The 24,674-nt window shown below is 49.5% G+C and overlaps 1 protein-coding gene across 6 annotated transcripts in view; it reads left to right on the top strand.

The window, feature by feature from the left end:
- The window catches only part of PDE9A (phosphodiesterase 9A), a 69,729-nt gene that overhangs the window by 16,664 nt on the left and 28,391 nt on the right, over positions 1-24,674 (top strand). For 2 of the 6 annotated variants that reach the window (XM_081137932.1, XM_081137931.1), the window contains exons 2-5: positions 2,994-3,064; positions 4,367-4,444; positions 6,388-6,431; positions 24,336-24,390. In XM_081137932.1, the coding sequence (XP_080994058.1) occupies positions 2,994-3,064; positions 4,367-4,444; positions 6,388-6,431; positions 24,336-24,390 (248 nt within the window). Of the gene's footprint in view, positions 1-2,993; positions 3,065-4,366; positions 4,445-6,387; positions 6,432-17,360; positions 17,524-23,931; positions 24,219-24,335; positions 24,391-24,674 lie in introns of those variants that run through there. The other 4 variants (XM_081137936.1, XM_081137937.1, XM_081137935.1 and 1 more) reach the window with 4 other exon arrangements.

Raw genomic sequence — 24,674 nt, 5'->3', positions numbered from 1 at the left:
CTTGCTGAAGCCTGGACCCCCCTCCCCGCCGCCCCCACGTCCCTGTGTCCTAGTTCCTGGTCAGTGCTCGAATCATCAGACTCCTGTTTCCGCTCCAGAACCTTCCGCCGGCTCACTGGTCAGCCCGTGTCCTCTCCCTTCTCGACGCCCGTGCAAACCCTCACTGCTCAGCTCACGCAGCTGCACTTCCTGGTCAGAGTCCCCGCAGAGCCCCGCTCAACCCCGAGCAGCTCCGCGCTGCCCAACCTCACCTAACCTCGCGCCGGGCAAATGGGATCACCTGGACCTGCCAGCAGGCTGGGGCCTCGTTGTCCCGCCTTCTTGCACCAAACAGCACAGCGTGAAACTGCAAAACGGGCACTGAAGGGACCCCTTCCGGCACCCCCTCTCAACGAGCCCAAGTGGGGTGTCTGGGGGGAGAAAGGGAAACACAGAAGCTCTGGTGCTTTATCAATAGCCGTGTCTCAGGAAGAGGCCTCTGGACTCAGAATCGAGAAGTCTCCCAAGCTGTTAGAAATGGCCCTGTCCTGTGTCTTTAACCCAGAGGCCACCTGGATCCAGTCTGGCAGCCCTCTGGCCATCTGTGCCACAGTTACCAGTCCTGTTTTCCTAAGTGTATTGGTCGAGGCACTTTGGTACCAAGAAACAGAAGTGTTCTTATGCCAGTTCAAGAGGCCTGGGTTTGTGTAGGGGGTGGGACGGTCGATGGATGCGGGAAGGGGGCTCACCGAGAGCTGTTGCAAGGACACTGCGGTCCTGAGTCTCACTCCTAAGTCCCCAATGTAAAGACAGGCCTATAGGACATCTGTGAGAAAGGTGCCCACCCAGCCTACTGGGTGCAGTCCTGACCGGAGCACTGCCCCACCTATTGAGCTGTGCAACACAGATGGGCCAAGGCCCGTCCCAACCCTGGGCTGAGCCAGAAAGTCTGGCCAACCTGTGTGTGCTCCAGTGACACTCGCCTCTCTTCCTCGTATTGATTGGCTGTTGATCAGCCCCAACCAAGCAGACGACCATCCAGCTGTGAGTGTGCAGTTCAGGGCGGGGAGTGCCCAGGCCTCCGTTCCTGACTTTCCCGAGTCAAAGGCAGCTCCCTCCCCAGGAAACAGAGGAGCCGGGTTAGATGTTCTTTGCTCAAGCTCTGGAAATTCTGCAGATTGAATTAGGGTCCAAACAAAATATGGCCAGATGTCATTCTGGATGCCCTTGGCACTTCAGAGACCCCTGAAGACTTGTCTCCAGAATCAGGGCATTGGAACCAGCAGTGACCATGAGATTCATGGGCACCTGAGATGGTGTGACATTGACTTTTGTGTTCAAGCAGCAGGTGTTCTGAGTGACTCCTTGCAAATGTGTTCCCTCACGTGTTTCTCATCACGGCTCTGAAAGGCAGGCAGAGCTGATAGGATCAAACCCATTTATAGAACAGCAAACTGAGGCTCCAAGTGGTTAGGGTCTTGCCCATGGAGGCAGGGGTGAAAGAGAAGGCAATAGACAGAAGGAGTCTCTGTGGGGACAAGCACCACTCCTAGGTGGCTGATTTGAGTGTAGATGTCAAATAACACGCAAAGACCTGGCATTGTGGCTGTTGTGTTCAGGTGTGAGCACTGGACAGCGGTGGCCCGGGATGCAGCCCTGACTGCCACTCGTTGGCTGGGCCTGTGGGAGCCTCCTGTGCCTCCGTGTGCCTCAGTTTCCTTGTGGAGATCCCGTAGCACGGGGCTCGGCCTGTGGTTCATGCCCAGTGTCAGTCATTCTGTGGTGCAGGTGGAGGCGGGAGGGTTGCCGCCGCTGAAGGTTCCTCTGACATTCACAGGCCCCGCTGACTGCGAGGGAAGATCAATATGCGGGGATGAGAGGCCTCTGCCTTCTCACTCATTTCTCTGGTCTTGTTTTAATATCACGGGCTGCCAGTCAAACCACACAAAAGAGTTTGAGGTGACCTGCCGAGCTCACTCATGAACTCCAGCCCTGATTTGCCTCAAGTTGGACAGTGGTACGAAATCTTTATTTTTCCGTTAATCTTACTGCCTCCACATCTCATTTTTAAATTTCACTTTACCAACAACCCCCTACCCCACTTTTTTGTTGGTGCTGTGCATCGAAGATTTTTACCTAACGCTTAGAGAGGGGACTGGTGAGATGGGGGGAAATATCTGCTCGTTGTATTTATTTCCAGTAGAGGAAGGTGCAGACTGAGCAGCTGGACGATGACGCCCTGGGCACTGAGACATCGCCCGGGTCAGGCTGCTTCTCTCCCCAGCCCCGGCTCCTGCTGGTTAGCAAACGGCCCGGGTCGGGGAAGCGCTGAAGGGAAACGTTTGTTGTGATGAAAATAGCGCTTCGGCGTGGACTGTCCCGGGCTCTGTCCAGCCTTGGAGAACGTTGCCTTCTGTGTACCCCAAGTCCCCAGGGAGGGACTCGGGACCCCTTGGGCAAAAGATGCTGATGCCAACGCCTTCTCCCCTGGCAGGGTGGGCGGGCGCCCCGACGCTGTGTTCCGGGGCTGTGGCTCACGTCGCGTCCCTTCTCACTGTGACTTCCTCTGATTACTCACGCGGCCTCAGCCCCTGCAATCCTGAAAGGCAATTTTTTTAAGCTAAAGACTTTTAAAAAGAATTTTTGACATAACGGCCCTCATGAGGTCATTGGGGACCCCCTGCGACGAGACAGGATGAAGACAAGGCTGTCTTCCATGAGTCAGACACCGCGATAATGGGATGTGGCAACATGTCACCTGCTGGGGCGTTTACGTGGGCAGAAGCTTTGTTTCCTAACTCCTTTCAGTGGCAGTGGAATGAAGTTTGTCACAACCTCTCTAAATGCACTAAATGACATGTATTATGTGTAACATTCTAGTGCCCAAGGTTACTTTCTTTTTAAAATAACCCTGCGGGTTGGGGCCGGAGAGGAAGCTCAAGGACTCTGAAATCGGCAGGGAGACGGGTCACCCGGCTCCTGCCGCTCCTCACGCCCGTTGCTCTGTCTTCCAGGTGGTCTTCAGCAAGTACTGCAACTCCAGCGACATCATGGACCTCTTCTGCATCGCCACCGGCCTGCCTCGGTGAGTGGCCCGGCCTGGGCCTGCCTGAGGGTGCCTCTGCCTCCCTGTCTTTTCAGTTCACCTGGATGGGAAGGCACCAGGGAGGGTGGGTCCAAGGAGGAGGGATGAGAGGAGCAGAAGGGCCAGTAGGCCCCCCCCTTGCTGCAGAAGCTCTTTCAAGTCAGTGAATGAAGCCCTGGAGGTTTCGGCCCTGGAGGTTTCAACCCGCTGGCGCCCACAGGCTCCCCGGTGTCTGCACAGAGAAAACCATTGGGCGGAATTAGGCAGAAAGTACCATCAAGAGTTTTTCTTTCATTTATTTTTCATTCATTTGCTTTTGGAGAAAGGATGAAAGAGGGTGGCTGTGTTGCCATGGTCCCCCCATCTCCAAATGGTCCAGCAGGTAGGTGCCTTTTCTATCTCAGGCGGGTCATCACAGATCAATATTTGGGGAAAGACTGACTTCAGAAATGAATTGAAAAGACCAGTTATCCACCTTATAGAATCATCAGAATTCCATAAAAATTACTTTCCCAAATCAGCAGTTTATTAGATCAAGTGGATTTTCTACCATAGCGTTTCGATTATAGAGTGATCAGGAGTAGCTCTGGCATGACCGTGGCCCTTAAGCCAGAATCCGGGTCAGGGAAGGTGAGCGAGAAGGACCCTGGTAATCATTCACAGGCCGGTGGGACAGGGATTCGGGAGTTGAGATTACAGCAAAGGGCAGGCAGTTTGTAGCAGCAAAAAAGCCCACAGAGGGGGGCATCTTTTGTTAAGTAAGCGTTGTGCTAAGAAATATATGCATATTATTCCTTAGAACAACCCTGAGATTTGAGTGTCACCCCCATTGCGCAGATTTTAAAAACACACCACTGAAGATGAGACGGTTCACATAGTGTGGTCCAGGCAGCACCGCTCACGGGAGGGCCCCCGGGATGAGAGGTTGGAGGAAGACTCAGTTTATCCACATCAGCTGTTTAGGTGGCCCCCCAAAGGAATGAGGCGGAAAGGCATACTGCATTCACCAGCCGACACTCTTTATTTCCATTCACCCCAGTGTTATTTAATCTTCCAGCTCCATCAATCACTCTCTCTCTAATTCCCATTTAAATTACTTTAAAGTCCACCAAGCACTCAGGATTACTCGCCACTCCACTTCCCTTACACGTGGAGCGCCCGGTAGGAGGGACGGCCCTTCGGCCTGGACGGCCAGGCCCCGGTCCTCGTGCTCTCGTGTTTCCCGGCTCCACTCTCACGCGAGGCCCAGTGCGCCCAGTGAGACCGTCACGGGTGAAGGCTCTGACTGGGCATGTCTTCCAGGAACACGACCATCTCCCTGCTGACCACAGACGACGCCATGGTCTCCATCGACCCCACCATGCCCGCAAATTCCGAACGGTAAGCTGGCGGCTTCGTCCCATCCTGTTCCCGCAGTGTCTCTGACTCTTCTCCACACCCACGTGAGGATCTCTGCGGCTGTTTCCCTAATTTACTGCTGTAGAAATCTGAATTTAAACCGAAGATGGGAGGGCGGGGTGGGAGGGACCGTGAAGGAAGCTTCACTCGCTGTTTCCTGACCGAGATGGTTACAATTATATACCTGCCAGGAGCCTTCCCAGGGCTCCGCACCCAGTTCTCAGCAAGAGCCCTGTGAGCACGCACTGGTGTTGTCACCATTTCACAGATGGGGAAACTGAGGCACGGGGGCTGAGTGACGAGTAGTGGAGCCAGGACCCTGTGTTAACTGCCACCCCCTGTCCACCTCAGGAAGGGGAGCAGGACATCCCCTGGCCAGAGCCCCTGGGGGACAGTTGGCATCTTCCTACTGGAATGAATCCTGGTATTGATGAAGTCCTTTCCCCAGGACTCCTCACTGCACCAGGGGGTGGGGGGGGCAGAGGGAAGGGGGGGCAGAGGGGATCAGCAGTGAACACTCGGTAAAGCCTAGCTGTGTGTAGCCAGAGGAAGGAAGAACAAGGACTGTGAGCTGGGCCTCTCCAGACCTGATCGCCCAGCAGCCTGCAAGTCCCCAGGAGTCCCTACTTCATCCTAGCGACTGGGCGAGGCAACTTAAACTGCATTCTCTGTCGGGAACAGAAGTGCGCTTGGGTGTGAGGTGCCCCTCGGGCCCCCAGTATGCGTTCCCTGGTCCTCATTGAACACCCCCTCCGAGGGACATGTGTTAATCCAGTCATTGGGGTGTCCCATCAGCTGAGCCACACCAGCTGTTCCGAGCCTGCAGGAAAGAGCCTGTCCCAGGTAGACCCTCACGTACCCAGCGACTGGAGGGCTCTCAGCTGCCTAATGACAGCTGGGAAATATTGGGGCTCCCCACAATAGGTGCTCTGGGACCTCCTCTGCAGGTTCACTGCACCCCAGGTATGTGCAGCCTGAGAGCCCAGGGACTCTTCCTCCTGCCCCCAGAAGCCGGCCTGCCAGCCATTCATACAAGGCTGGGTGCAGGATCCCCCAGCCCCAGGCAAGGGCACAGTCCTCCTGAGGACAGCCAAGGCTTCAGTGCACGGAGCAGGTCAAACAGCAAACCCTGGGGCCGGTACAAAGTCCATGGGGACCGTGGCTGGCACAGGGTGCCTCACCCAGGCCTCCCCCTCCTGCTGTGCCCATCAGTCTCCCTGAATTTCACCCACCAGGAGCTTCCACCCCCGATTACGGGCTTCGGGCTCCCCGGAAGGAACAGTGCTAATTGGCTCCCTAAAGACTCCAACGAAATTCTTGTAAATCTCCCCACAAGCTCAGGCCCAACCAGAGCTCGCTTCAGAGGGAAGGTGGATGGGTGACCTGTCATCCTGACTTGTCCACAGACAAGAATGATCTCGTCACTCAAACCAGTGCCTTGTCAGCATAAGCTGGGATCTGAGCGAAACCACGTTTTCCCTGAATTCACTTGAAACAGTTTGTCTGCAGTTAGTCTATTCAGACTTCCCCTGTACCGTGGTCTGGCCATGTCTGGAGACACTATGGCTCTCACAGGCGGGGGCAGGGGTCTGCTGGCGTCCAGTGGGCAGAGGACAGGGTCCCCCACGCACAGGACCGCTCCACCACAGACATGTACCTACCCCAGTGTCAGTGGTTAGAGAGTGAGAGACCCTGGTTCATGCCCCTTCCTCTTTACAGAGCTGTCGGTTGTCCCCTCAAAGGTCACCAGCCCCTGCCCAGCAGGTCATCAGCGTCACGGGGGCTCAGGGGTTATTGCAGCCAAAGGGACTAATTTAAAAAAAAACTAATCCAGTGAATTCTAATTCGGCCGAGCGCTTCCCGCTGGGGCCAGATGGCCGCGGCGTCTTTGACCGTCTCACGGTGACCTGTCTTCTCTCTTGCAGCACTCCCTACAAAGTGAGGCCTGTGGCCATCAAGCAGCTCTCTGGTAAGGCCCTGCTATCGTTTTAAAAATTAAACAGAAGAAAGCTCCTGGCTACCCGTGTGATGAATGCGTGTTAGTTACGCACTAGCATCTAAAGCCCGGTGCTATCACAGGATCTGAAGCCATACGCGGCTGCAGAGACAGCCTTATACTCTCCCCGGCCTGCTCCTCAGGGACCCCCGCCCTCTCCCCAAGGACTTAGCAGACACTGGCCGACAGGCCCCTCTTGTCCCCCTGAGGTCAGTGCCTGTCCCGCCCATTTAGACCGTGAGCCACAAGGGTGGGCCATCTGCAACCCGCAGCCCTCAGGATGTCTCAGCCAGTGGAGCTGTTTTGTTAAAATCCCATTTCCTCTTGGACCTTTTATCACCCTTCCTTATGTATGCCTTATGCATAATAAAATGTTCCTATTGGAGAGTATATTTTGATGACCTTTGGAAAATTTATACACCCCGGTGACTGCCACCAAAACAAAGACACAGAACATTTACACCACCCGAAAAAGGTCTCTGGTGCCCCCTCTCGTTAACCCCTCCCTCTGCTCCTGGTTTCTGTCAGCAACAGACCTGCTTTCTGACACTGTCGCTGAGATTTGTCTTTTCAAAAGTATCAGATAAAACGAATGCCACGCTGTCTTGATTACTGCAGATTTATACTAAGTCTCTTCTTTTTCAAAAACGTTTTGCTTATTCCGGGGTTCCGTTTATATTCAAATAAAATTTTAGAATCAGTCATTCAGTTGCTACCAAAACAAGTCTACCGGGATCTCGATGGAAATTGTATTAAATATATAGAACAATTACTGTCTTCATGTCCAGTCTTCTGATTCATGCATACGGTATTGGGTTATAGTTGTCAGGGTGAAGTTCTTAAATATATGTTGATAAATTTATGACTAAGTATTTCATATTTTTAATGCTATTGTCAATAGGTTTTTTTACATTTTTAACTTCTAATAGTTTTTAGTTTACAGAACTATAATTGGAATTGTATATTGAACTAGCTAAACTATCACTTATTAGGTCCAAAGCCTTTGTGTAGATTTTCTATGATTTCCTACACCTGCATATAGAGAATGCTTCTTGCTTTTAAACCTGGATGCCTTTTATTTCTTTTTCTTGCCTTATTGTACTAGCTAGGATATCTAGTGCCATCGAAGATGGGGAGGTGTGAGAGTGGAGATTCTTGCTCTGTTCTCAATCATAGAGGGAATGTGTGGAGTCTGTCACCATCAATTCTGGCGTTAGCTGTAATTTTCTTCAGGGGTCCTTTACTAGGTTGAGAGGTGTTCGTTTTTTCTTTCTATTCCTGATTTGTTGAGAGTTTTCGTTATAAATTGGTGTTGAATTCTGTCAAGTGCTTTTTCGGCCCGTATTGGGAGGATCATGTTCTTTTCCCTCCATCCTGTTAGTAATGAATTTTACTGATTTATTCTAAATCGTTAAACTAATCTTGCATTCCTAGTACAAACTCCCTTTGGCCATGGTACATTTTCTTTCTGTTCTGGATCCAATTTGCAAATATTTTGCAAAGTTTATAAGGGATATTGGTCCATAGTTTTCTGTTTTTATAGTATGTTCATCTGGCCTCATAAAATGAGTCGGGAAGCGTTCCGGGGCCTCTGCATGTGTTTTCTGGGAGAGTTTGTATAGAGTTGGCCTTATTTCTAGTGGATAGAATACCCAGTGAATCCCTCTGTGCTTGGAGTTTCTTTGTGGGAAGGTTTTAAATTATGAGCTCAATTTCTTTAATAGATAAGCATATTCAGGTTTTGTTCTTATTTGGGGATTCATTTTAAGAGGTTGTGTCTATTTCACCTGAGAATTTATTGGCATGATGTAGTTTGAAATATGTCCTTGTGACCCTCTTTATGTCCATGGGATTACAGTGAAGTCCTTGCTTCCAAGATCCTCATAACTCACATCTTCTCCCTTTTGGAGTTAAGAGGTCTAACCAGAGACCTATACATTTTACCAATTCCTGTTTTGAAAGAGCCAGCTTTGGTTTCATTGGTTTTCTCTACTTGTCTCCTGTTTCATTGGTTTCTCCTCTTTTGCGCCAGGTCCAGTTTTCTCTTTTTTTCCTACCTGATAAAGGTGGAAGCTTAGATCATTGATTTTAGATCTTTCTCTTTATAATAATTTAAAACTAGAGATTTCCCTCTACACGTATTTGAGCTATATCTCATAAATTTGGGTGTATTGTGTTTTCAACTTTATTCAGCTCAAAATATTTTCTAATCTACCTGGTGGTTCCTTCTCCACTCCATTTGTTATTTAGAAGTATATTGTGTAATAGTCAAATATTTGGGTATTTTCCAATTATCTTTCTGTTGCTGATTTCTATTCATTCTGTTGTGATCAAAAGTAAGCCTATAACTTCAGTCTTTTTTTAATTTATTGAGATACATGGTGTATCTTGGTAACTGTTCCAGGCACTCTTGGAAAGAATGTGTATTCTGCTGTTATTGGAAGGAATCTTCTAGAAATATCAATTAGGTCAAGCTTCCTATATCTTTACTATTTTTTGTCTACTTGTTCTGCCGATTACTGAAAGATGAGATCGAAATATCCACTATATTGGGGATGCGCTTATTTCTTTTCTCAGTTCTCTCAGTTTGGGCTTCATGCATTTTCTTTTCTTTTTTAAATTTATTGATTTCAGAGAGAGGAAGGGAGAGGGAGAGAGAGAGATAGAAACATCAATGATGAAAGTCGTCATTGATCAGCTGCCTCCTGCACGCCCCCCACTGAGGATCGAGCCCGCAACCCGGGCATGTGCCCTGACTGGGCATCGAACCGCCATCTCCTGGATCCTAGGTCGATGCTCAGCCGCTGAGCCACGCCCGGCCGGGCTGGCTTCATGCATTTTCAATTTCTGTTATTGGGTACGTAATTATTTAGGATTGTTGTGTCTTCTTGATGGATCTACCCCTTTATCTTTACAAAATGTGCCCTTTTCCCTTGGTACTATTCCTTGTTTTAAAGTCTTCTTTATCTCATATTAACCTAGCCGCTCCAGCTTGCTCATGCATAGTGCTCAAATGTTATAACCCTTTCCATCTTTTTACTTTTAGTATATCTGTGTCTTTATACTTGAAGTGGATTTCTTACAGGCAGCTTTTATCAATTCTGGCGGTTTCTGTTTTTAAGTGGAGTTTTTAAACCATTTACACTAAATGTAATTATAGACATGGTTGGGTTTAAATCTACGACCTTGCTGCCCATATTCTACCTGTCTCATTCATTCTTTTTTGATGTTTTTCTCTTTCTTAGATCTTTTGGATAATGAACTTTATTTATTTATTTATTTATTTATTTATTTTTGGTTTTTTAGATTTTTTTTTTTTTAATTTATCTTTATTGTTGAAAGTATTACAGATGTCCCATTTTTTCCCCCCAGTTGACCCCCTCCACCTCTCTCCCTCCCCCTCCCCAGGCCTTCACCCCGTTATGGACTGTGTCCATGGGATATGCATATATGCATAGAACTTCTTTGGTTATCTCTTCCCACCCTCCACCCCCCTTCCCTCTTTCCTCTGAAATATGATCGTCTGTTGCATGCGTCAATGTCTCTGGATCTATTTAGTTCATCAGGTTCTTTTGTTCATTAGCTTCTTCTTAAAGAAGACCCTTCAACTTTTCCTGTAGTGGTCTGGTGGTGATGAACTCCTTTAGCTTTTTCTTATCTGTGAAGCTCTTTATCTCACCTTTGATTCTAAATGATAGCTTTGCTGGGTAGAGCAATCTTGATTGTAGTTCCATGTTTTTCATCACTTTGAATATTTCTTGCCACTCCCTTCTGGCCTGCAAGGTTTCTGTTGAGAAATCAGCTGACAGTCATATGAGTGCTTCCTTGTAGGTAACTAATTGCTTTTCTCTTGCTGCTTTTAAGACTCTCTCTTTGTCTTTGACCTTTGGCATTTTAATGATGATGTGTCTTGCTGTGGGCCTCTTTGGGTTCCTCTTATTTGGGACCCTCTGTGCTTCCTAGACTTGTAAGTCTATTTCTTTCGCCAGGTAGGGGAAGTTTTCTGTAATTATTTTTTCAAATAGGTTTTCAGTTTCTTGCTCTCTTTGTTCTGGCATCCCAATAATATGAATGTTGGGCCTCTTGAAGTTGTCCCAGAGGCTCCTTGTACTATCTTCATATTCTGGATTCTTTTTTTTTGCTCTTCTGGTTGGGTGTTTTTTGTTTCCTCATGTTCCAAATTGATGATTTGATTCTCAGCGTCCTCTACTCTACTGTTGATTCCCTGTAAATTATTCTTCATTTCAGTTTGTGTAGCCTTCATTTCAAATTGGTCCTTTATTATGTCATCAATTTTCTCAGTTATTTTCATAAAACTCTTACTCATATGGTTGAGCATCCTCATAAACAAAATTCTGAACTCTGTATCTGTGAGCTTTCTTGGCTCTATTTCATTTAGTTCCTCTTCTAGAGATTTCTTCTGTTTTTTTCCTTTGTGACATGTTTCTTTGCCTCCACATTTTGGATGCTTCCAGGTGTTTGTTTCTAAGTATTAGGTAGAGCTCCTATGTCTTCTGGAATTGGTAGAGTGGCTGTGTGTAGTAGGTGTCCTGTAGGGTCCAGTGGCTCAGCCTCCCCAGTCCCCTGAGCTGGGCCTTCTAGGTGCTCCCCTGTGTGGGCTGTGTGCACTGTCCTGTTGTAGTTGAGCCTTGGTTGCTGTTGGCATCACTGGGAGGAATTGACCCCCAGGCCAATCGGCTGTGAGGACCAGCTGCAGCTACAGCCAGAGAGCGGCTGTGCTGGAGACACCCCTATGGAGCAGGATTTCCTTCAGTGGAGCTTTGGTTCACCAAGTGCACCCCTTGAGTGTCACTCGTGGATGTGGTAGGGTTGTAATCCAGCGTGGTCGAGTCTGACCACCAGGTACACTGTCTCTGAGGCCTCCCAGGAGGTGCAGAGTCAGCCTGTGCCAGTGCCTTGCCCAGGGCCACCCAGCATGACCTGCACAGCAAACCATAGTTGGCTGCTGTTTGTGCTGGGCTTGGAGGTGCCTAAGAGAGGCCCAGCTATGAGCCAATACAGGCTGCCGCTAGTGCCAGGCCTGGGGCCGTTTATCAAGCCTCATGGGGCAGCTGCTGCTTGTTGGAGAGATTTTAGGAAAGTCCTAAGCATGAGGCTCGAGAGGCCACTTGCACAGAAAAGCCCCTGGAAATGGCCCGGATGAGCTGCAGGTGGGAGGGGCGGGGCCTCCGGGAATCACGGGGCGGGGCCAAAGGTGAGTCAGGTGCTGGCGGCTCAAACATGGCGCCTGCCTGCCGGCTGTGTGCGGGGAGGACTCGCCAAGGAGCCATGGCCTCCGCCAGCCCTTCTGCCCGGGAGGAAGCCGCCCTCCGCCTCTCGCCCGGACCTCAGGCAGGTTAGTTCCTCCCCGAGTGTCCCGGGTCCTTTCAGGCCGCTCCCGGCGCTGGGCTCAGAGGGAGCGTCTGAGTGAGTCCATGCGCGGCCCTTTAGAGGAGCTGCTGGGGCTCCCGCGGCCTCCGCGACCCTCAGGGACAGTCCCCGCTGGGTTCACAGCCCGGAGTTGTAGGGACGTCTCTTCCCGGCCCTGGAGCCCTGGGCTGGGGGCCTGCTGGGGGGCTGGGACCCCTCGCTCCTCTGGGAAACCTCCCCCGCCGAGATGCCCTCCCGGGTTTACCCACGTCACCGGGTGTGGGCCCGCGGCCGCGTCTCTGGGATTCAGCCCGATCCGCCCGCGTCTGCGCCCCTCCTACCGTCTCGGTGCTGCTTCAGCTCCCTGGCTGTGGGGCTTCTGTGCAGCCAGGTCTCAGGAGGCTCTGAGTGACGGTGGTTCTGGATTTTAGCTGTAATTTTGACGTGGTTGCAGGAGGCGGCGGGGGCAGCTGTTTCCTGCGCCGCCATCTTGTCTCCCATGAACATTTTTTTAATTCCATTTTTTTCTCTACTCTCGGTTTATGGTCTTCATTGTATTTCTTTGTGGTTGCTCTTGGTTTTACAATATGTGTCATCAACTTATCACCGTCTTTAAACGATATCGCACCACTTCTCAGCAGCGTGAGACTCTTACGACTGCGGCCTCCGTTTCTCCCACCTCATTCTCCGCGCAACGTAGAAAACTCCCAATACACTGGTATCGTGTTTTGCTCTTTACAGTCAGTTTTTTTCTTCATTTCTTTGTATAGACCCATGTTTGCATTTTTGTCATAAGGCTGATCATCTGGACTCTGTATTCCACGTTATTCCTTCTATGGGCTGTTTAGCTACACTTTTTAGCATTGTTTTTAGTTGTAGCTGGTTGTCCTAGGATTTACACGATGCATCCTTAACTCGTTTTAAGTTGTAGGCTTCATTTTTTAGAGCAGTTTAGGTCCACAGCAAAACTAAGTAAAAAGTACAGAGCGCTCCCGTACGTTCCCTCCCCACAAGCTCACGCCGGCCTCTCTCGCCATCAACATGCTGCGTTAGAATTACGATCAATGAGCCGACATTGATACATTATTAGCAACCAAAGCCCGTGACTTACATTAGGGTTCACACTTTGCGTTGCACATTCTGTGGGTTTGATAGATAAAGCATAATGACATGTGCCCACATCCGCCACTATAATATCATACAAAGTAGTTCACTGCCCCCAAAATCCTCTGTGCTCTGCCCGCTCCTCCCTCTTCCCCCCAAGGCCCCGGCAACCACGGCCCTTTCTACTGCTTCTGTAGCTCTGCCTGTCCCAGGATGTCATAGCGTTGGAATCGTACAGCATGTGTTGACTTCTTTCACTGAATAATACACATTCAAGCTTCCTCCATTCCTTCTCATGGCTTCGTAGCTCATTTCTTTTTATTGTTAAATAATATTCCCCTGTCTGGATGAACCACAGTGTATCCATCGCCCCCCAAAGAGCATCTTTTTTGCTTCCACGTTTTGGCGATTACAGATAACGCTGCTGTAAACATGCAGGGTTTTGTGTGGACATAAGTTTTCGGCTCCTTTGGGTAAATACCAAGGAGCGCGGTTGCTGGGTGGCGTGGTAAGAGTAGGTTTAGTTTTGTAAGAAACCACCAAGCTGTCCTGCACAGAGGCTGCACCATTTCGCCTTGCCCCCAGCGGTGAATGAGAGTTCCTGCCACTCCACGGCCTCACCAGCGCTTAGCGTTGTCAGTGTTTTGCGTTTTCACTATCTTAGTAGGTGTGCAGTGGGATCTCGTCGCTGTTTTAATTCGCAGTTCCCTAGTAAGAGAGGATGTTAAGCATCTTTTCCTATGCTCACTTGCCATCCGTATGTCTTCCTTTACTGAAGTGTCTTTTTAAATCTTTTGCCCATTTTTAAATCATAATTTTGTACCATTTCACATTAAAAGTAAGGACTTTGCAGTAGTATAATTTTACATACCCCCCCACAACCTTGAGCTGTTGCTCCCATATATTTTACATCTGTGCTATAGACTGAATGTCCCCCAAAACTCATATGTTGAAATCCTAACCCCCAATGTGATGGTGTTGGGGCGGGCTTTGGAAGGTCACTAGGTCATGAGGGCAGAGCCCTCGTGAGTGGGATTAGTGCCCTAATAAGAGAGACCCCAGAAACTGCCTCCACCCCTCCCGTCTGTGAGGACAGTGGAAAGACAGCCGTCCACGAACCAGGAGAGGGCCCTCGCCAGACGCCGAATCCGCAGGCACCTTGATCTTGGGCTTCCAGCCTCCAGAACTGTGCGAAATAAATTTCTGTTTTATAAACAGAAATTCTGTTAGAGCAGCCCAAACGGACTAAGACAGTCTACATACATTGTAAACTCCGTGATGCAATAGTATGATTTTTGCTTTAAACGGCCAGTTGTCTTCTGAAGAACTTACGGAAAGAAACACAAAGATGATTTTTTATAGTCACACATGTTGGCCATTTTGGGGGCGTTTATTTCTTCCTGTGGACCCCACCTTCTAACTAGTGTTACATCCCTTCAGCCTGAAGGACTCCTCTCTGATTTTAGCATTTGCCTGCAGAGCCGCTGGGGACTAGCTCCACAGCCTCTTCTCTGAGCGCATTTTTATTTTGCCTTCCTTTTGGGAGATGCTTTTTCAGGGTATAGGATTCTGCGCTCACGGTTTTGTTTTGTAGAGGAGTTTAAGGGGCTGATTCGTTTTAGTCTGGCCTCCACGACTCCCGATGAGAAGTCAGCTTTTACGGCTTCGTGGTTCCCTGCCCCGGGACGTGTCCTTCCCCCGGCTGCTTTCAGGGTGCTTTGCCTTTATGGTTGGTTGCAGCAGTTCGACCCTGATATCTGTAGCCCTGGTTTTCTTTCAGTTTATTCTGCTTAATATTCACTGAGTTTCTGTGGTCCATAAATGTGTCTTTTCACCAAATTCATAAAATGTTCAGCTATTGTCTCCTTAAATGTATTTTAGGCACCATTCTATCCCAGCTCTCCTCTGAGACCCTAATCGCACGCGTGTTGGAAAGTTTGCTGTGGTCCCTCAACTGACTGACTCTTCAGATTGGATAGCTTTTGTTGATTTGTCCTCAGTTCCCCTGACTCTTCTGCTGACTCCAAACTGCTCTAAGCCCCTTCATGAATATTTTTCAGATATATTTTTAAATTCTATTATTATTATTTCAATCTTACTCATAGATTTATCTCTGGGGTCCCCCATCTGTTTCCTATTTACTGGCACCTTTTTCTTCAGTCCTTGGATGTGCGTATAATTGTGGCATTAAAGGCTCGACTTGCTCACTTCAATACCTGTGGCATTCTAGGGTTTGTTCATTTAATTTATCTTGCTCCAGCCTCTACAGTTGTGTGCAACACGGTAAAGTCCACAGATGGAGTGAGACCTTTGGTCTGCACGGATGGCTCAGTCTTGAATAATTTTAGCAGAAGTCCGGTCATCGGCACCATAATCGATGAGTTTATTGGATCAGAGTTTCCCCTGACTGAATTCTTCCTGCAGCTAGTCTTGTGGGGTCACTGGACGCACTGTCACAGCCCAGACGTGGTGAACCGGAGTTGACCCCCTTTGACTTCACCACTATTAAACTTTCCCACGGGGAGTCTTATCACAGCGACATACACTGGCTATCAGAGCGGGGACAAAGTCCCGCCAGCATGTGCAGTCACCTGCTCTGCCTCAAGCTCAGGCTCGTCTCAGGGCAATCTCAAAGGACTATCATACCCACGTCCTTGCCCATCAGAGTTGCCTTCATCACACCCTGGGGAGTGGGGAGCTGGTTCAGAGAGGAGGAGTGTGTGCAGAAGACCTTTCCCGGGGTGAGTGTGTGGCTGTCCCATCTTTGCAGCAGTAAATGGGAACGTGACTTGGCCTTATCTCTAGATCATGCAGCCACTTCGGTTATAAGGATAATTAAATGATCAATATATGCAGATCACTTAAGACAGCAGCTGGAACATAATAAGAGCACAATAAAGATTGTTATGGTTGCCCTAGCCAGTTTGGCTCAGTGGTTAGAGCGTTGGCCTGCGGACTGAAGAGTTCCGGGTTCGATTCCGGCCAAGGGCACCAAGGAGGAAAAAAAAAAGATTGTTATGGCTATTGCAACCTGTAAAACAATAAAGGAAAATTTGTCACTGTCCCAGAGGCTACTCCCCTGCCAGGCATTCTCCTACTTGCAGACTAAGCCTACGGCGGAGAGAAGGGCATGGGGGGAATTGTACCCAGATATCCGAAATCAGACTTAAACTACGCAGAGCATGAAGGTCCCCTCTCCAAAACCAGAAGGGGGAAAGACCATCCAATTCCTGCCCCTAGGGAACGACCCAGATGGGTACGAAACACCCTCCAAAATCTCGGATATGCTCATCAGGGTCTTTTGATCTACTTTGCTTTCTTTGTTACATCGGAATGGCTGACAGCATCTCGTCAAGGTCCCCCCACAACTCACCTGGGACATCTGTCCCTCTGGCTGCTGATAAACACGAGTGATTTCTCGGTAGGACAGACCACGGGAAGGGCTCTTGTGCCTTTAAGGAGCGAGGCGAGGTCACTGTTGACCATATAACTTTATTGTGCTCCTGGGTTATAAAGGAAACGGCCTCACTCTGCACGCCTATTTTATGACGTTCATAAACAGTGAATTACCGATGACTGTGCCCTGGGCCAGGACATCCTCGACTGGCTGGAGGGGCCGGGAGAGCAGGAATGCAACAGGTGAGTTCTCCCCTCTTGCACCCCTGGAGACAGTGACACCCCAAGAAGGAGCAGAGAGGGACAAATGGGGAGTCCCCCTCCTGCCCTTCCTAGGCAGAGGCCTGGAAAGAACGGAAGTCAATGCACCCCCAATCAGGGCTTCAGGGGAGTTGGTCTCTGTGGAGCCAAGCAGTGTGGGTTGTTGTCCGTGGTGCAGGGTCAGATGCCCCTTCCTGAAGGGTGGCAGTGTTTTGGTTTAACGCTCTGGGAGAGCATCTGCTAGGAGCGTGCTTCCCGGAGGATGCTCAGCAGCTCGCTCTGTCACTTTGGGTGACTGATAAGGTGAGAGACGGTGCTGCTCGGGGCATCGTATTAATGGCATCAAAACACAACAGTGTGCGGGCCACAGACACGTATGTGGGGGACCAATGGTGAACTCCAAGGCACCTCCGGCATGCCCACGGGTGTCTCTCATCGCACCATTGGGGGTCAAAAGCATGGGTTCAGATGCCTGTGCTGACATCTGTGCATCTTCCCTCTGGGTGCCGGTGGGGCCCAGGGGTGGCTAGGGCTAGGCTCGCGCACGTTTGCCCCGGGGAGAAAGGTGGGCATCCCGGCCAGCTGAGGTGTGCAGACAATGAAAGGAATGGCGGGCGCGTGTTACTGCTCCATTCGGCACAAGATGAAACGGGCGAGCAGCGGGCCGGGCACCCGCGGGAGTACATCATGTTCAACTCGTCTCCAGAGCAGGAATCGCAGGTCGAGCTTCCGTGCGGATCAGTTAAAGCAGATTTCACGTCACTCTGCGCTGGGAGACTCGGGATTCCATGAAGCAAGTAAACAATTCCTGGAAGGGGTGGGAGAGGCAGAGGCAGGTTCCTTGAACTGTCTGCAGCAGCCCGAGGCGGAGTCAGGGCCCAGCCTCCGGGCATCGGGAAGTGCAGGCCTCCAGGAGACTCTGCCCTGGGCACTCGTGAGTACAGCTGGGTAAACACCGCGGGGAGGGGGCCTGTCCTGCCACCCACGGGCTCTATCCTGCCCATGAACCCCAGAGGCCACTCTGTAGTCATCTCCCGGGGTTAGGTGGTTCCAGTCCCCTTGGTTCTGTTCCTGGGGGCAGGTCCTGAGGCCACCAAGCACAGATTCATGGCCTGAAGCTGGGCTGATTGGGCAGCATCCTAAAAATGGGACCCAGCTTCTGCCAGCCTCCCGGATAGCCCAGGCACTAAGTTAAACTCTTCTGTAATACGTGAGACACTCTGCCAGCCCCAGCATTTGCCCGTCAGTGCCTGTCACCTGAGAGGCCAGCCAGACAAGCCCCCAGACCATCTAATTTTGGCCAGTCCAGGTGTGACTGGGTGAACAGCAGCCCAAACCTGAAGAGGCTGACGCCGAACCCACCAAAACCGCTATGGTTGGTGGTGTAAATCTTTTGCCTTTGTTAAAACCATCAGTGCCTGAGCGCCCATCACAGTGAGCTGGCATTGGCGCCCTTGAAGTCTGCCCTATGCCCAGACTCGGGGACACTCAAGATAATAGGCCAGCTGTGCTCAAGGAGCAGTTTCCTCCGGAGGACATGTGAGTGGCCCGTGAGCGTCAGCTGGCCCACCTCGGCCTCTGTCCGTGTGGGTCTGAAGTAGTTCCTGCTGACATCCAGTTTCTCAGAGTCTCATCTCCATCCTCTGGATTTCCTAAAACAGCGGGGTCCAGAGGGACCCCGCACACCCAGTCACATCCATCCCTGAGTTGCCAGCGCCCCTGGCTGCTGCCGGCTAGTCTTAAAGCTGTTGAGAAATTCTCGGAGCGACATTACCTGAATGCACATTAATTTTTAAAATTCCATGTGCGCCACGCAGCATAGGAGAGAGCGAGGTGGGGGAGCAGGAAGGGTCCTACATACTGTCAGTTTTTCCTGATAGGGTGTGGTTTGGCCACAGTAATTGGGAATGACTAACCTTTGCCATTGAAAACAGCTGTTGCCCCTAAATCCAGGGGTTTGGGGCTCTCTGAGGGTTCCAGAGGCGCTGGGGGACTAAAGGGCGCAGTTCTGACCCTGCAGGCAGGGTTCTGGAGGTGGTGCCCCCAGACTCAGCCTGTCACCCCCAGGGACCCGGAACTCACCGGGGAAGGCACTGGAGGCAATAAAGGGCTGTCAGTGACCCTCGGTGATATAATGGCACCTGTGGGCAGACAGCAGCACTTAGTGATGTCATAATAACAACAATAACAAGAGCTAATGCAAACAGCGCTCGTCGCGGGCCGTCGGAGTGCTTTGCACAAGTTAAATCACAGCTTGTTTTCAAGTCCCGGAACCCACTGGGAGGAAACAGTGGCCGCGCCGCGAATTGCATGGTGAGGCTGGCGGGAGGCTCCTCTTCCTGACGGGCTCTGTGCATGGATGTGTGGGTGGGGCTGGCATTTTTGCCCCGGTCCTCGTGAAAAGCAAGCAGGCCGCGCACTGTCTCAAGAGAGGCCCTCACATACACAGGCAGTGTGAGCACGCGACCTTGGCGATGGCGCCCAACTGAACACGTGGCATGGGGGCACATGGGCGGAGGTGTAGGTGGTGCGTGGACCAGAATGCCAATGTCTGCCTCTTGGCCTGCGCCGGGAGGAGACACGGTGTGCGAAAAGTGTTGTTACTGCTTGGGCTGGATATTAAATGTAGGCATTGAAATCCTGTAATGCTCCAAGGATCCCACCTCCAAAGTCCAAAGGAAAAGCCCTGCTTCACTTTTTTCTTCCATTCTGTCTATAAAATGTTTTATTAAACTTTTTATTTTCAAATAATTGAAGATTCACACACAGTTATAAGGAAAAGTACAGACAGAGCCCAGGTCGCCTTTACTCGTTTCCCACAATGGTCAGTCAGGCTGTTGACGCCGATCCGGTCCAGGGACAGAATGTTCCATCCCACAGGGCCCCTCACGATGCCCTTTTATAGCCACACCAAGTCCCTTCCATTCCCACCAGCGCCTTGATCCCCTGGCCATCGCGAATTTGTTCCCAGTTTCTGCACTCGTGTCATCTCAGGAGTGTCCCGTCCGTGCCGTCATCCGGTAGGTGATGGCGCGGTCGGCTTTCTCCACTCGGCATCCTTCTCTGGGAGTTCGCCCGGGGGGCTGCGTGCAGCGACAGTCCCGTTCCGTTTCTTCCTGAGTTGTGTTCTGGGGGAACCACAGTTTGCTTGTCTGTTCTCCCACCGAAGGGCACCTGCGTTGCCCCCAGTTTGGGGCTATTACAGATAAAGCTGTTCGGAACATCCCGTCCAGGCCTTTGTGTAAATATCAGCTTCCATGGCTCTGCCCCGGGGTGCATTTGCTAAGTCACATGGTAGTTGCATCTTTAGAAATTTTAAGAAGCTGCCAAGCATCCCCAGCGGCGGTGCCGTTTTACAGCCCCGCCAGCCGTGCGTGCGATGCAATTTCTCCACACCACCCGCAGCCTGTGAGGCGGGCACTGTTTCTGGCTTTAGCCCTGATAAACGTGCAGTGACCCGTCTCTGGTGTTCGTCTGCGTCTCCTAAGGGCGAAGGATGCTCGGTCCCCTTTCGTGCCCTTGTTTTCCCTCCACGCGCGCCTCCCATTTTCAAATTGGGCCGTTTTGGGTTTGACCGTTGAGTTCCGACAGTTGTCTTCATGTTCTAGATTCAAGTCCTTGTGAGATGCGAGGTCCGCAAATACTTTCCCCGGGGTGGGAGCTTGTTTCTTCCTGCTCCCAGCACCGTCTTTCTCAGAACAGACGTTTCCATTTTGACCAAGTCCCACTTAGCGGTGTTTCCTTCTGCGGGCAGGCCGTCAAGTCTAAGACGTCTAAGGACGCCCTGCCCAGCCCAAGATCCTGAAGATTTCCCCCTACCTTTTTCTAAAAGCGCTATAGTTTTATATTTTACGCCTGTGGTCCATTTCGCATTAATTTTTATATAAACCGCAAGGCTCGTTTTTCTGCCTGTGAGTGTCAATTGCGTCAGCCGGTTGGAAAGACTCCTTCCTCCACTGAGCTGCTTCTGCGTGTTGGTCAAAAATCAGTTGTGCATATTTGTGTGGGTGCGACCCTGGGTTCTCTGTTCTGCTCCATTGATCTCCATGCCTGTCCCCCGGTATCCTTTCTAGTATCGCACAGTCTTGATTGTTGTAGCTGTGTAATAGGCCTTAACATTAGATTGGCAACTCCTCCCATGTTGTTTTCTCTTTCAAAATTGTTTTAGCTATTCTAGTTCCTTTTTATTTCCGTATAAATGTTAGAAAACCTTGTCTGTTTCTACAAAAAAAATCCTGCTGGGGTTTTGATGGAAATTGTGTTAAACCTGCCTGTCAGTTTGAGGAGGACTGACATCTTCACTACGTTGAAGCTTCCAGGTAGGTCTCCCCGTTTATTTATAGCTTCTCGGATTTCTTTCATGGGCATTTTGCAGTTTTTAGCTCACATCTTCTGCGTATTCTGTGTTCTCGTTGCACCGAAGTTTTTTTTAAGTGTTTGTAAATGGCATTGTGCTTTCACTTCAGTGTCTTTATGGCCATTGCTCATATATGTAAATACAGCTGATTGCGTGTGTGTATCTTGTATACCTTGCTGAACTGGCTTATTAGTCCTGAGCAGGTGTTTTGGAGATCCCTCGGAATTTTCTATGTAGACAATTAGGTCATCGGCAAGCAGGGACAGTTTTATCTCTTCCTGTCTGATGGGCATGCCTTTTCTTGCCTCGTCGCTCAGGCTGGGCCTGCCAGCCCTGTGCTGGATGGAGCAGCGAGAGCAGGTCCGTGCTTTGCCTCAATCTCAGACAAGGAGCATTGGCTTTCACTGTTAAGTATCACGTTAGCTGTAGCGTTTTTGTGGATTTTTCATCAACTGTTTTTCCGAGGGTTTTACCATGAACAGGTGCTGAATTTCTTCAAGTGCTTTTAATGAAATAATTGATAGGATCATATGATCTTGTTCTTCTTTAGCCTGTTAATAGATTATATTGATGACTTTTGAATATTGAACCAGCCTTGCATCCCTGAAATACACCCCACTTGACCTCAGTGTATACTTATTTTTATCTGTTGCTGAGTTCTATTTGCTAATATTTTAAAGGGCTTTTGCATCGGTATTCACGAGGGATGTTGGCCCGTAGTTATCTTTTTTGGTTGTCTTTGTCTGGATATGGTATTAAGTTAATACTAGCTTCGTAAAATGAATCAGGAAATGTTCCCTCCTTTCCCGTTTTCTGGAAGGAGTTGTTTAGATTCGTGTTAATTCTTCAGATGTTTGGTGGCATTCTCTAGTGAAACCATCTGCACCTGGAAATTTCTTTTGGGAGAGATTTTAAATTCAGAATTTGTTTTCCTTAATAGTTATAGGCTGTTCAGATTGCCTGTTTCATATTGGATGGGTGCAGTGGATCATGCTTTTCCAGGAATCGGTCCATTTTCCCCGGAGATGTAAATTTCTGTGCATGAACGTGTCCGTAGTGTTCCCTTACAATCCTTACAATGCCTGGAGGGTCTGGGCTGACCTTCCCTTTCTCCTTCTGACTTTGCTGATCTGTGTCTTCTCTGTTTCTCTGTCAGTCTTCCTAGAGGTTTGTCAATTTGTTGATATTTTTAAATAACCAGCTGTTCCTTTCTTTGATTTTCTACATTGTTTTTCCGTTTTCCATTTCACTGATTTCTGCTCTTTATTGTTTCCTTCCTTCTGCTATTGTTGTGGATTTATTTTGCTCTTCCTTTTCTGGGCTCTCAGGTTACTGAGTGGAGGCGTTTCCTCCCTTCGAATGCAAGCACTCGGTGCTGCAAACATCCCTCTCGGCATCGCTCTGGCTCTGGCTCACGGCTAAATTTCTATGTTATATTTTCATTTTCATTTGGTTTGATGCCTTTTTAAATTTCCCCAGTGACTTCCTCTTTGATCCATGGATTACTTAGATGTGTGCTGTTTAGTTTCCAAGGGTTTGGGGGGTTTCCTGCTATGTTTCTGTTCCTGATTTCTGTTTCATTCTCTTGTGGCCAGGGAACATACTCTACATGGTTTCGGTCTTTTACATTGGTTGAGGTTTTCTTTATGGTCCAGGATGTAGTCTATCGCAGGACACACTTCACAGGCACCCGAGATGAACGTGTGTTCCGCTGTTAGGTGGAGTAGTCTATAAATATCAATTGTTTAATGGCTTTCTAAATTTATCTCAAGACTTTGAGATCATTAACTCTTGGAGGTTATGAGATATATTACTTTTGGCAAAGATTTCAGAATAAGTGATCTGAAATCCTGATTCACCAAGGAAGCCTGTGAAGCCTTCTCACTGGTGGTTCTCATCAACTGAGTCACCAGCCTTCTTCCCTGGTAGATGTGAGCCTCTCGGAAGCGTGGGGCCTTGGATCTGCCCGCAGCTCAGCACACGGCTCTGTGAAAGTTTCCTGGTTGACATTTTTACTCTTAGAGTTTCCAGAGATATAACAAAATATCGTTCTTCTTCTATCAAGTCATAGAACACTTAAGCCAGATGGAATCTAGGGTCCCCTGGCCTCCCCTTTCACTCAGCACGTGACGGGATGAGTCCTCAGAGGTTAATTTAGATTAATTTTTTAATTTTCAATGAAATTAGCATGTGCTTATTATAGAAATGTATATGATACAGAGAAGCAAAAATAAGAAAATAAAATTTACATATAATCTTACAACCAAAAAAATAACTACTATTATTATTTTGGAGTGTTTCCTCCCAGTGTTTCCAAAAATGGGATCACACTGTTTTACCACCTTTTTTGTTGTTTTTTTGTTTTCTTTAACAATAGACATGAACATTTTCCAAGATGTTATTTTTAATAGCAAAATATGATTGCGCAGTTCAGGCATGTCATCATTCACTTAACGTCCATTCGGTGGGCGTATAATATAAGTGGCTACATTTTCATCACATGAAATAACACTAATGGACAGCTCTGTGCTCAGACATGAGTATTTCCTGGAAATGGAGACACTTAGAGCATATGAACATTTCCAGCTTCTGAGCCCCAGTTGGATTAGTGGGATTTTTTGTTTGCTTGGGCAGGTTTCTTTTGGTTTTAGTGAAGGGTTAGGCATAGAATCAACACAGATTACATGAAGTCGGACTAAGCCTCGCTTAGGCTCTCGGTGTTTTGGGCATGAACTGATGGCCAGCTGGAGTCAAGAAGGGATCACTCCCCGTCCAAGTGCAGAGACTTGCTGGGACAGACAGGTCTATGGGCATTTATCTACACTTTCCCTTGAGGAATCCAGCACTGGGCCCATCAGGAAACAGGAAACCAGGCAGCTTATATTCAGCCCGGGACCAGAGGCTTGTAAAACCAATTGCCCAGCTGGTTTTGCGTGCCAGGAACAAAGGGACAGACTTTCGCCTGCTTCCGCTCTCTGGACCTGCAGAGAACACCATGTTTTGCACTTGAAATATGCCTTGAACTCGCTCTGTTATGGTAATTGCCCTCATAAAATGAGCCAGGGCACTCCGGAGAAAACATCCCCTATTTAGAGAGCCAGTCCTGCCTGCCTTTTACAGCTGGTGCCGACGATGGGAGGGCCGCAGCCCTGGCCACTGCCAAGAGGCATTAAAAGACAGGTCAGTGGCTGGAGCAGTCCAGGAGGGAGAGAGCATTTGCAGGTGGACAGGAGAGGTCCTGGAGTGCGGATGGGGCCAGAGCTTTCCTCCAGGTAAGGTGACAGCTGCTCACTGTGGTGCCAGTGCCTCGTGCCCGCAGCAGGTGGGTTCAGGCCGTGCTGGTCCGCAGACCTGTCCCTTTCCCATCTGTTTTTCTTTTTGGTCTGTAGAAAAAGAAGAATTGATCCAGAGTGTGCTGACCCAGGTTGCAGAGCAGTTCTCAAGGTACGGACTCTTCAAATCCCCACTCTCTCAGTGGCAGGGGTGGAGGCTGTCTTGGCCACAGCCGCCTACCTGGAGGAGCTGCCTGCCCCACTCAGCCAGGTGGGGGGGGCCAGGAAACACTCATATCAAAGACCTTACTTCAAAGGCCCTGGGGTGGGCACTTTTTTAGAATGAGAGCCCATGTTGCGAAGATTTTTCTCAACTGGCTCTTCTGAGACTCAGAGTTCAGGCTACAGGCACTGAGACCATTTGTGAAACAGGCTTTCTCTCGGAGATCCCGTGTG

The sequence above is a fragment of the Miniopterus schreibersii genome (assembly GCF_964146895.1).
Source record: "Miniopterus schreibersii genome assembly, chromosome: 5".
NCBI classification, from domain to species: Eukaryota; Metazoa; Chordata; class Mammalia; order Chiroptera; family Miniopteridae; genus Miniopterus; species Miniopterus schreibersii.
Note: the sequence above shows the minus strand (reverse complement) of the source record. Positions and strands in the feature narration are given on the sequence as shown.